Source organism: Jaculus jaculus, chromosome 15 (genome assembly GCF_020740685.1).
Source record: "Jaculus jaculus isolate mJacJac1 chromosome 15, mJacJac1.mat.Y.cur, whole genome shotgun sequence".
Lineage (NCBI taxonomy): Eukaryota > Metazoa > Chordata > Mammalia > Rodentia > Dipodidae > Jaculus > Jaculus jaculus.
The window spans coordinates 57,470,600-57,481,858 of record NC_059116.1 but is presented as its reverse complement, the minus strand read 5'-3'; the positions used below and the strand labels follow the sequence as shown (position 1 = coordinate 57,481,858).

The 11,259-nt window shown below is 43.5% G+C and overlaps 2 protein-coding genes across 10 annotated transcripts in view; one reads left to right on the top strand and one right to left on the bottom strand.

Moving 5' to 3' along the window:
* Positions 1-639: 639 nt before the first annotated feature.
* On the bottom strand, positions 640-4,987 carry Skida1 (SKI/DACH domain containing 1). The gene is made up of 2 exons (XM_045134591.1): positions 4,267-4,987; positions 640-3,528 (listed from the first exon to the last, which is right to left on the bottom strand). The coding sequence occupies exon 2, from the start codon at positions 3,413-3,415 to the stop codon at positions 812-814; it is 2,604 nt and encodes an 867-aa protein (XP_044990526.1). The 5' UTR covers positions 3,416-3,528; positions 4,267-4,987; the 3' UTR covers positions 640-811.
* Mllt10 (MLLT10 histone lysine methyltransferase DOT1L cofactor) overlaps positions 2,356-11,259 on the top strand; it is a 270,901-nt gene continuing 261,997 nt past the window's right edge. For 4 of the 9 annotated variants that reach the window (XM_045134583.1, XM_045134580.1, XM_045134586.1 and 1 more), the window contains exon 1: positions 2,395-2,413. In XM_045134583.1, the coding sequence (XP_044990518.1) occupies positions 2,396-2,413 (18 nt within the window). In that variant the 5' untranslated portion in view covers position 2,395. Of the gene's footprint in view, positions 2,414-9,996; positions 10,104-11,259 lie in introns of those variants that run through there. The other 5 variants (XM_045134579.1, XM_045134577.1, XM_045134584.1 and 2 more) reach the window with 3 other exon arrangements.

Here is an 11,259-nt window from a genome sequence, read left to right as displayed (position 1 = left end):
GTTTTGTTCAGACCTCAAGATAAGCAGGACAATACTAAGAGACATCTAATTTAAATGTTTGGGCGACAGCACAAAAGATTTTCCAATTGCAAGGAGTGATGGTAAAAATAAAACACATCCTTCATCAAAAGAAAAAAATACAGTCCCATACTTCTTTTACTTATTATATATGAGGCAGCTTCTCATCAGCATTCAGTCAGGACTCACACCCCATTTTCACTCAAAAAAAAAAAAAAAAAAAAAAACTAATTGCAACTACTCTCAGAGAGGGAATGAGGGGAGTAACAAAAAAAGATACCCCACAAGGAAGAGAGCCAGAAAATGACACTTGGGGCTTACAGGAACTTCTAGCTATCTCACTGTGTAACCAAATAACCTAACAAACTTTCACTGAATTAACAGTTACACTTTCAGGTCTGAAATCTAGTGCATAAACTTAATGGCTCATTGTAATATTTATTATTCAACCTTTTGACATTTATTTGTAGCAGTTGAATTGAGGTACCGGGTGCATTATTAGCATTGAAACAGTAAAGGGTTCCAGCTTTACCATCATAACTGAGTTTTACTCGAGTCTTTAGCCTGAAGTAGTCTGTGGTATGTAAACCAACCCTTGTCCCACCCCACCCCCACCCAACTTAAAAAAAAAACCCGCAATGAAAAAAAGTAATCCGATTTCTGTCTTCAAAATGCAATAAACCAGGACTCCAAATGGGGTGTGACACCATTAATGGTTGTGTACAGACCATCCTGTGCAGTATACAACAAAAGGAAGGTAATATGGTTCAAGAAAATATCTTCCAAAACATTTTCATGAATTAAATTTCCTGAATTTGTGACTAGGTGGAAGAGGTATTGCAGAACCGCCCAGCTGCCATTTCCATATAGGATGGGCCTTGTGAGGAGGTTGGGAATCCTTAGTAGTGTTTAAGGAATACGCTGGCCACAAATCCCCATCCTTCCCAATAATGAGTGATGGTGGACAAGGAAAATTTGCCATGAAATTAAATGGCCTTTTCACTGCTGATGCTACATTGCTGGCTACCTTTTTGCGTCTGTTTATAATTGTAAAGTCATCCAGTGTTCCTTCATGTATCTCAGTTTTACCTGTAGGGCGAGGGCTTCTAGCTGATTTCAAATTTGGTTTGACTGGAGGTGTCTGAAGGACAGGTCGTTTTCCCAGTACTAGTGTCCGGTAATTTTTTCTCACCCTGGCACCAAATTTATATTCCCCATCCTCAGGTTTTGGAGAACCTAAAGTGCATGAAAGGCCCTGATTATGAGCCAGTGGATTTAAGGAAGGAGTTTCTTTCTCAGGGCTTGCAAACCCTTCCTTGGCTGTGGTTAACAAGGCGTCCTCCTCTTTATTTTCAGTCACACTGTAAAACTCACCCTTTGTATCATTGCACTCCCATTTTAGCTTATTTGTAATAAGATCAGGTTCATATTCTTCATTCACACTACTGTCTTCTACTTTGATTTTAATATTGTGCAGAAACGGCAATGTCTGCTCGCCTGTGTCACTGCAGGAGTTCTCAGCTTTCGTGGCTGCTGCACCCACTTCGGGATCAGTTTGCGAAGAGGGCAAATCCGTAGCAAATTCAGGACAGTGCGGGATTTTGGCCTTTTTTTCTGAATTTTCTGCCGCTGAAGAAGAAATATTATTTAAGAACCTAGCAGCTGCTGTGTTGTTATCGGCACCAAGTGAAGTAGGAGTTGTTAGTAGGCATTTCCTAGCCTCTCGGAGTATTCTTTGTTGTGGAAATGTATTGTTTGTCTTTGGGCTAGGTGAATTGGCCCCCTCTGCCAAACAGTTAATTGTCAGGTCAGTTCTCCTTACAGTACTGGAAATTTCAGAGTATGGATAAGTAATCTCAGACACCGTATCGTTCCTTATCTCTGGGAAACAACTCCCCAGGCTGGCCGGGCAGTACACCGGAGACACTTTCGGGGCCCAGCTCTGCAGACTGCACTCCTCGGGCGACTCCGCTTTGACGATGTTCTTGAGGTCGGGAAGTCGAGCGGCGTCCTGGAAAGCAGCGGGTTTGGTGGCGGCGGCGGCGGCCAGATGGTACAAGAAGTTGGCCTGCGCCTGCACGCTGGGAGGCTTGCAGAAGCTGGTGCGCCTGAAGCGGATGCTCTGCACCGACACTTGGCTGGAGCCAGAGCTGGAGTCTGACTCGGTGGACGAGTCCTCCTCCTCCGAGCTCATTTCACTGGAATCTGAGCCCCCGCTGCCCCCCTCTTCCTCTTCCTCTCCTTCCTCCTCTTCCTCCGAGGACACAGAGTTGCTGGAGCTGGACAAACTGGAGCCAAAGTCTGAGTCGTTGGCCGCATGATCCGAGTAGGAGCTGGACTCGGAGTCGCTGCTACAGCTTTCGGGAAAGCTACCCAGATGGGGCTGCGGCCGGTGGTGAGGGGGGTGGTGGGTCGGCGGCGGCTGGGTCCGGTGGTGGTGGTGGTGGTGATGGTGATGGTGGTGGTGGTGGTGGTGGTGGGGCGGCGCGCAGAGGCCGTGGACCAGATGGAAACTCTCCAGGCAGGAGGCCCGGGCCGCCGCCGCCGCCGCCGCCGCTTTGGCTCTGCAGGGCCTGGGCAGCAGCAGCAGGCGCCGCGGGCCGGCGTGGGGCGCCAGCAGCCCGTCCTGGGCGCCGCCGCGCCTGCGCCGGCAGCGGTACGTCAGGCTCCCCGCGCCCCCGGCCGCCGCCTTGGGCTGGGGCCCGGCCGCTGACGCTTGGTAGTAGGCGGCGGCCGGGTGCTTGCTGCACAGCAGGCTCCGAAAGTAAGCCGGGTCCGAGGGGAAGGCGACGTAGTTTCCGGGCAGCGGAGCAGCTTCATAGTTCAGCGGAGGTTTGCTAGGCGAGCGCACGATTTCCGGGTAGTGCGAGCCGGGGTACTTGCTGAAAATCTGAGGTAGATGGGCGGCGGGGCGCGCGGCGGCGGTGCCGGGACGCCGGGACTGCGCGCTGATTGGCAGGGGCCGCGCGGCTCCGCTCAGGCCCCGCCAGAGTTGCTGCTGGTCCTTCCAGAATCCCGCGCGGGGGCCGGCGGGCGCGCGCTCCGGAGCCGCCTGCGAGGCCAGGGCCCCGCCGGCCCGCCGGCGTTTGGTCCTGAGGACGCGCTCGGTCTTGCAGGAGGTGTAGAGCGCTTCCACGTCTTCCCGGGAGATGAGCGTGCACTTGGCGGCGTGGAAGGCGATGCTGTTGATTGCTTTGAGTTTCCGCAACTCCTCCAGATCGCACTGGTGCTTTTTCACTTTCAGATGATCCATGCGCTTGTGCACGGTCGTCCTCGGGATGTTTTTCAGCAGATCTGTGAAGACTTGGGAGAGGGCAAACATTTGCTTTCCTTTAATGATGAGGTAGCCCAGCCTCACGCCATCCACCTCTTCAAAGCCTGACTTCAGGTCTCCCATCTCGGGCACTAAATGATCCCCACCATTGGCAGTAAATATATACGTGACGCATACATACACATGTATGTATGTTAATCCTCTGCCAGATGCCGCGTGTGTCTCAAGGCATCCTGCTAATAAAATAACAAAGACTGTTATTCCCGGCGAAGGGAGTGCCAAACTCTAGGCGAATTACTGGAGGGGGGGACCCCATGAAATTATACTGACTTGATTCTTGCCTTTTTTTTTTTTTTTTTTTTTTTTTTTTTGGTTTTCGTTTTTTTAAAAAAGAAGGAAAAAACCATCCGGTTTCTGATCTGCCAGTGTGTTGCAGTCCTCGATGCGGATCAGTACCTGGGCCTCTCTATTCCTTCCTTCTCCACTGGAGCACTATGATAATGGAATGTGAAGAGAGAAAGAGAAAAGAAATGCAGCTGCTATTCCCGCCGCTGCTTTAGCTACAAATAAAATGACAGAGTGAAGTGAGCTCGTCCGGAGACACCTTCATCAATTAATTCCCCTAAAGCCAACGCTGATTGGACACTCCTGACAGGTGATGCAATAAAAATTGATATTCCACCCCTTCCCCCCAAAATCTCCTACTAATTAGCATACCCTTATACTGCCACCTCCCCTCCCAAAGTAAATAATACAGCTGGTATATAAATCTTTCCATTAAACTATCGGAGCTCAGAAGCAGCCTGACTCACAGACTTCATCAGAAGCAGTGAGTGTACAAAAAAAAAAGACACAGTATATTCCCCTTTAAAGAAATATTGCCTATTTTTGCTTTATTTGCATTTTATTGATACAACTATTACCGTTTCAAAGAAAAGCATTTTAAAAACATTATCTAGCCTACATAGACATACCCCCCTTTTTTTCTTCTTCAGCAAATGGAGCTTAAGCTAGAATGTGCAGAATAGCCCATTATCTCCCTTAAGGGAGGAAGGAGGCCAGCCTCGAGCTCCAAAGTTAAACCAGGAGGTGATCCACCCCAGTACACACTTACGTTTGCATTTCTCTGGACTTCCCACCCCATGCCTTTTACAACCAGAAACAAAGTTATTTGGCCAAGAAAGCAGTTCAAGGCTCCAGCTTCTAAACACTGCAACAATTCAACTGGGTTTCGGTGCTCTGCTGGGGGGGGGGGGAGTGGATTGGGGAGGAGATAATTTCTTGTCCAACCCATAACAAAGCATAGATAAACCAGAAATGTGTACAATTTTCGCAATTAACCAGGCTGGATTGGAGGCGGGATCATCCTACTAGAGTCCCCAGCACAAGCTTTCGCCAGGGTCCTGTCCAGGACAGATCAGAATTCCAGGGAGCAGATTACTTCCTTCTGAAGGAGAGAAGAGAAAATGTGAAACGCCCAAGGTGCTTTCAGAGGTTTTACATAATAATGATGAAAAGAAAGTTCTGATGTATGATGCAGTGGTCCATGGTGGATTGGCTGGTAGTTTAGATGAATCTTCCAAAACTCCCATTTTTCTCAGGAAAGCCAGGAATCTGCATTAACAAAATCATTTTGGATAATTATCAGTATGATTTAACCTCTTCTTAGTCAGTTGAAGGCATGATTTGTGGTCGTTTTCAAGGATATCCAAAATATTGCCATATGAGACCAAGGGTCTTCTCGCTGGTATTACCAGGGTCCCAAAAGGCTTGTTGGCTGCTCTGCAAGATTCGGCAAAATCTTAACTGTACAGTGTTTGCTAGAGCAGCATAAATGCAATTCAGACATTTACATGTTTCCTTCTTCCTCCAAAAATAGACACATCCGTGTGGTTAGAGAATAAACGGATATTTCTGAACCTGCAAGAAAAAAATTACACAATAATTTCTTTCTTCACATTTAAAACTTCCAGCTTCCCCTGCTGTGGTCTGGCTAGCAGGAGCACACATGGCTCAAAAAAAAAAAAAAAAAAAAAAAAAGATAAAAATCAAGAATCAGACATACAAAAAGGTAGTTTGCTTGACAAGAGGAAACCTCCGCCATAGTTCCCCACCCCCACCCTCATCTCCCCTCTAATTTTCCCAGGAATTTTGAAGAGAATTGGGAATTTCAAGAAGTACATCCGGAAATTAAGGAAGTCTATTTAAGAGAGTCTAACTCAGGAGGTTGGGATTTGAAAAGTCAGCCCTGGACTACTGTTGCACTCAGCACAGATGTAATCGCCGCTCTTCAACTTAATCAATGTGTGTACAAACCACGATGTCTACTTCTTGCCTTTGAAATCTAAGGCTAGCATTTCCATCCAAGAAATCAGAGCTATAGGAAATTACATTTTTGTCCCATGAATGAGAGAAGTATCATTGAATGGATCTCGTGATATTTCAGGCTTCAACCGTAACTGAGAGGCAGCAATGAACAATGCCTCGTCACAGCTAATACCGTTCACCGAGTTGGCTTTCTTTTGCATCTGGATCTATCACACCCTGTTTTTCTCTTTCAGTTTCAACGGGAGGCAAAACGCACAAGATTTAAGCAGAAAGCAAAGTTTCCAAAAAAAAAAACAACAAATGCTCCTTAAAAAAAATAGAACAGCGACAATGTTTTAAAATTCCTCCTGATGCACTTATATACTGCCAGCCCTCTCCCTCCCATTCCACCCCTGCCCATTCCCCTCCCCCAGCTATAAGGTAGGCCAAAGACTTAAAAGGCCAAGAAATAGTAAGCTAAAAAAAAAAAAAAAAAAGCTTTGAGAAAACCACAGGATCTTGGGGTGGGGGCAGGTAGGGTCAGTTGTTCCTGACTCTTTAGACATACACTCCTGTTCCTCCTGCACACAGTGCTGTGATTTTGTAATCATCTCAAATTTACCTTCTTTACTGCATTTTCCACCTTTAAAATGTTGGCAATATAGGTGTTTTTGCAAAATAGTCTAATATTAAGTATTATTTTAAGCTAAAGGTCTAGTCCCTTAGATCAATTAGAGAAAAATAAAGACCAAAGAATAGTACAAATATGTCTACATGTACCACTTATGAAATGTCTCTGTAGTGCAAGACACCTTTACATTTAGACATTTCTAACTCTTGTCGTACATTTTTCTTTATGTATAATACATTCTTTTGTTCCTATAACTTCCCCATCCTAGTATGTGTGTGTGTGTGTTTGTGTGTGTAAGACTCCAGCACTAGGGTTTGTTCACACATGCACCCATAAGCACACAGAATATGACAGACAGCTTTCTTGTGGTCATCAGCACACGTTGCATGTTCAGGGTCTTCTCTAGGCACATTGGGGGTTGATCCCAATAAAAGACCTAACAGAGGCCCCTGAGCGCTCACACATGAAAGGCAGGGGACTTTAAGATGGATTTGCATGCACACCGGGGATTTTGATCAATAGCTACCAACATTTATGGCTTAGATTATTAATGTGAAAGCTAGCCAAAAGAATGGGATGAAAAATTAAAGGTGTCTGTTATCAATTATGCTTAAAGTTATGCAATAATTTACTTACTTTGCTTGGGTGTGCAAACCCAGATGTATGAAGTACTATTCTTCAAAAGCCAGGGATTTCTTTGATAAATTTGTTGACCATGTCAGCCACCTCTACAATCAAAGATGAACCCAATTCAGATGATGAACTGTATTCAAATTCTTTTAAAGGAAGTATATATCAACTTCTATGCTTCTCCAGTACATGTATACATGTGAATGGATATGCTCAAATGAACATTTCATACATATGTAAATATGTGTATATTTATTTATTTATTTATTTCTGAGTCCAGAGAATTATTGTGAATTTAGGCATATGATCTGCACTGAGTTTCTTAGTGAAATGTGAGTATCTAGACAGTATCCTGAAAGTATATCAGCTTTGATAACAGAGCTACTCAATGAAGGAAAATCATCTGCAGCAAATAGACTGAGATACATTCTTAATATTCACTTCTTCATTTATTGTAAAAAAAAAAAAAACAGCACTTTTTGTTTTTAAAGTGATGGGCTGCGAAGATCTGAACATATTTGTCTTTACTTATCCCATATGAAGAGGCTAAACTTAAATTTACCTTTAGAAGCTCTATTTTGATTTATTTTCCCCATTTTTTTTTATGTTTAAATACCATAGCAATTCAGTCTGACCTCTTTCCTCTGGAGCAAAGTAATGCACACGGCATTTACAGTCTTTTAAATGGTTCACTGGGAAATGCACTGGCAATTTACAGGAGTAGTTTGCTAATGGGAAAAGTTCTTTTGAAAACCTGAAGGAAAATCTAAGAGTACGTTTGCATTTCTACACTACAACTGTCATATAATTAAAGTATTGAAGAGCATTAAAATAATCCTTTTTCTTCCAAGCCCTCACCCACACATACATAATTTAAATGAGGAACACACACATACCACCATCAGCACCACCACCTAACTCTTCACTATATACATTTGTTTTAGTGATTGCTGTGCACATTTTGTTCAAAGTGAAGAGTAAGGAACATCACAAAGACTTCAATAATGTAAGTACACTGCTTAGATGAATGAAAGAAGTCCCTTACAGTGTTAACTAAAATTAACGGCAATAATTACAACATACCATGTCATATGACAAAATTAGTTGAGGATATAGTACAATTAAATCTCACTAGTTCTTTAGTTAAACTTATCTGTTATCACATCTTTTCTCCTTTTGAGGAGGGGAAAATGGAAACAAAAGAGGAAATGGTTAAAATGAGGAATAAATTATAACTTAGTATATTTTCCTTTTGGTTTTTCCCATCATTCAAATATATCAGGGTAATTCTCCCAAAGGGGCCATCCTTCTGTTCTTAGGTTTTAAAATATCCAATCTTTAACAGAAGTTTGGGACACAGAGTATATGCCATGTTGTCTATTGACCCAGAATCAAAATGAAGTGACCTTCTGCCCCCTTTTTACCCCCTGACCCATCTTGAATTCAATGCAGCCTTTATAAATTTGCAAATCCTTGAAGGTAAAGAGGTTTTTGTAAGACTTTGTTCTAAAAAAGCCCTAAGAGTGTGCTTTCTCATTTAAGCAAAGGTAAAGCAGGAAACCTTGGTGGATGAGATTTTATACAGGTGAGCTCTAGGCAATTCTTTAGATAACCCATTCTGCAAGCTAAAAAGCAGTTATAAACATAGCAGACAAGGAGGTTATAGACTGTTTAAATTACAATGTGGTACAAATCACTTAAATGATATAAGAAATATAAGGCCATAATATTCTTGCTCTTCTCATTTCAAGGGCTGTGGGGGACCCTAGTGACTAAGGAAGAAGTGGGGTGGGGGCAGAGAGGTGAAAGGAAGGGGAAAAAGGAGTGAGACTATCTGATTTGCAAGCACCATCCCTTATCTTTCCTGCTATCAGCCAGTTTAAAGGACACCATAATTATGATGGTGATAAAACAATGCCTGCTTATGTGTGCTGAATAAATAAAGAATGTTTACAGCTCAAGAATCTTTTAATTCCAATTAAAGCTATCAAAGAAAAGCCACTTTTCCTACCACAACTGCCTTTCCCCCCAATTATCTGTTTTATTGCAATATTTTTCTATGAGACACAAGGGCCTTTCGCAGTTGATCCTGAGTTAAGAGAAAGTAGAGTTCAATCTTCATCTATTAAATAATACACAAATTTCAAGAACCAACATTTACTGGTGTTTTCCAAGTTTTTGTTTATTTTGCACAAAGGCCAGATGTGTAGAAACTGGAGTAGTGAAACTGTGCTGAGGCCTACCTTGGGCCTGCTGAAGCCACACTAAAATTCTGAGCACCCAGGAGAGGGGGAAGGGAAGATAAGACAGGAGAAGCCTGATGGTCCCTGGAAAGGGAATCCTTTGGTTCTATTCCCCTGGCTTCAGCCCAAATCCTTCTAGGAGCACTGGAGCCAATCACTGACTTCCAGCTGCAGCTACTGGGAACACACCAAAAAAGCGGGAGATTAAAAAAAAAGTCACAAGTTTGAATTTATGGATGTGTAAGTATCATTTCATACTCATGACACCAGCAAATCACATCATTATTGGATTTAAACAAGGTTGGAGCAGTAATGCCCAACAGCATGAGCACCTAAACTAGTAACCAAAAAAGTTACTTTTTTATTTTGTAATCATCTAGCAAATGTTAAGTTTTTAAACTTAGAAAGCTTACTTTTCACTTTTAAGAACAATTTTTACACTAGTAAATTTCAAATAAACACCTCTTAAGTTATACAACTTTTAAATTCAAACTTTTATTTCCTTTTTTCCTCAGTGATAATGATGTTTTTGTTTTCAAAAAACACTTAGCACAAGAAACGTTATGGAAAATGCACTCATTCTGTTAAATGTCTCTACAAACCTGCCTTTTACTCTTCTAAAGCTTTGCAAGTATAAACTGAATAAACAAACAAACAAAATTCCTCAAAATACAAATCTCAATGACAAAAAAAATTTCAGGGTATTTAGCTTTCTGGAGAGTTGCAGGCACTTTCTTTTGAAGGGTTAGAGCTCCAATACCCTCAATTCTACTGGCAGAATTAGGATGGACTTAGAGGGTCCTAAACGTGACCGATTCACTAAGGCGGGGGCTACAGCTTGCAGCAACGTGCTCGGCAACTTAATCCTACGCTAAAAGAGGGCAGAGAGGGGAAAAGAATGCAATACACACTCTCCCAACATTCCTAGTTACTTTCAAGGTGGACTGTGTATTTTAAGGCCGATGGGAGCATCTGCTTTTGGAAGGAAAAAGAAGAGAAGGTAAGTGTTTGTCCTTGTATCTATCCACCAGTTCATAGAGAAACAATGAAAGAACAAAGGGAACCACTTTCCCATCAGAACATTTTCTCTATCTTCCTCAGTTTCAAGCCCAAAAGCTTGCGAGAGGATTCACTTTATCTTAAGTAGTGGGTTGCTAAGGTTCTTGAACCAAGAGTGAGAGAGAAGTCCTATGGCAGTGTAAATATAGATTGAAGAATAATAACGGCTCGCTTGGCGAATCTACACAGCGCCAGGCGGAGCAACTTGCAACAGAAGTTGCAAAATGCATGAAAGCAAAGCCCACGAAATAACCCTCGCAGACGGGATCTTGAACTCAAGCCATTTAAATAGCCTTTCTTGCTACTTGAAGGGGTTTCTGCGCACATAATTTGTAGGTACTGTTTTATGGGAAGAGAACTCTGTATAATTTAGTTCGAAAGTTGATCGTTGATCTGTACTGCTATCCGGAAAAGAATATTTAAAAGAAAGGGGAAGTCGAGGCTTGATGCTACTGTTTGCTAATAGAAGAATTGGCAGAGATGATTGGGAAAGAAGAGGGATCGTATTTAAATGTATTTGCTTTGGGGTATCCTGGTTATATGGACGTCTGCCTTTGTGGGTCTGTGTGGCTAAGTGGCTGGGCGCCCTCGGCATTATGTATAAATGGATCCGTGTGTGCAGGGAGCCCCCAAAGACTTCGAGCATGTGGAACACAGTTTTTTTTTTTTACTGCCCTCCAAGCGGCGACCAAGCCCCCATACACCCCACCTCAAAACGCGTATATTACCTGCCCTGTTACAGTGACACATGTTTATGTTTATAGTCCTGGTTTGTAGTAGCGTCAAGAGCCTCAGTGCGAGGAGGGGGAGGAGAGAGAGGAGGGAGGAGTAAATGCAACCACCCCTACTAGTTGTTAAAGCAAATTTACTGCGTTATTGCAAGACCTGTACCAGGGGGCTGGGATGAGTTGAGAGGAAGGGGAAAGAGAGGGCTGTGTCGGCGGTGGAGGGGGTGGGGTGAGGAGAGCCGCGAAGGAGCTCCTCGGCTGCAGCCCGGGGGAGAAAGAGCTCGGTCAACAGGGGAGCACGCTGGCGCGGTGGAAAACAAAAAGGTTCCTCCCGCTCGCAGCATTCACGTGGGGGGCTCGGCGCGCGGG

Coding starts and splice junctions, on each gene's coding strand:
- Skida1 (XM_045134591.1), bottom strand. CDS start 3,415: ATGGGAGACCTGAAGTCAGGCTTTGAAGAGGTGGATGGCGTGAGGCTG.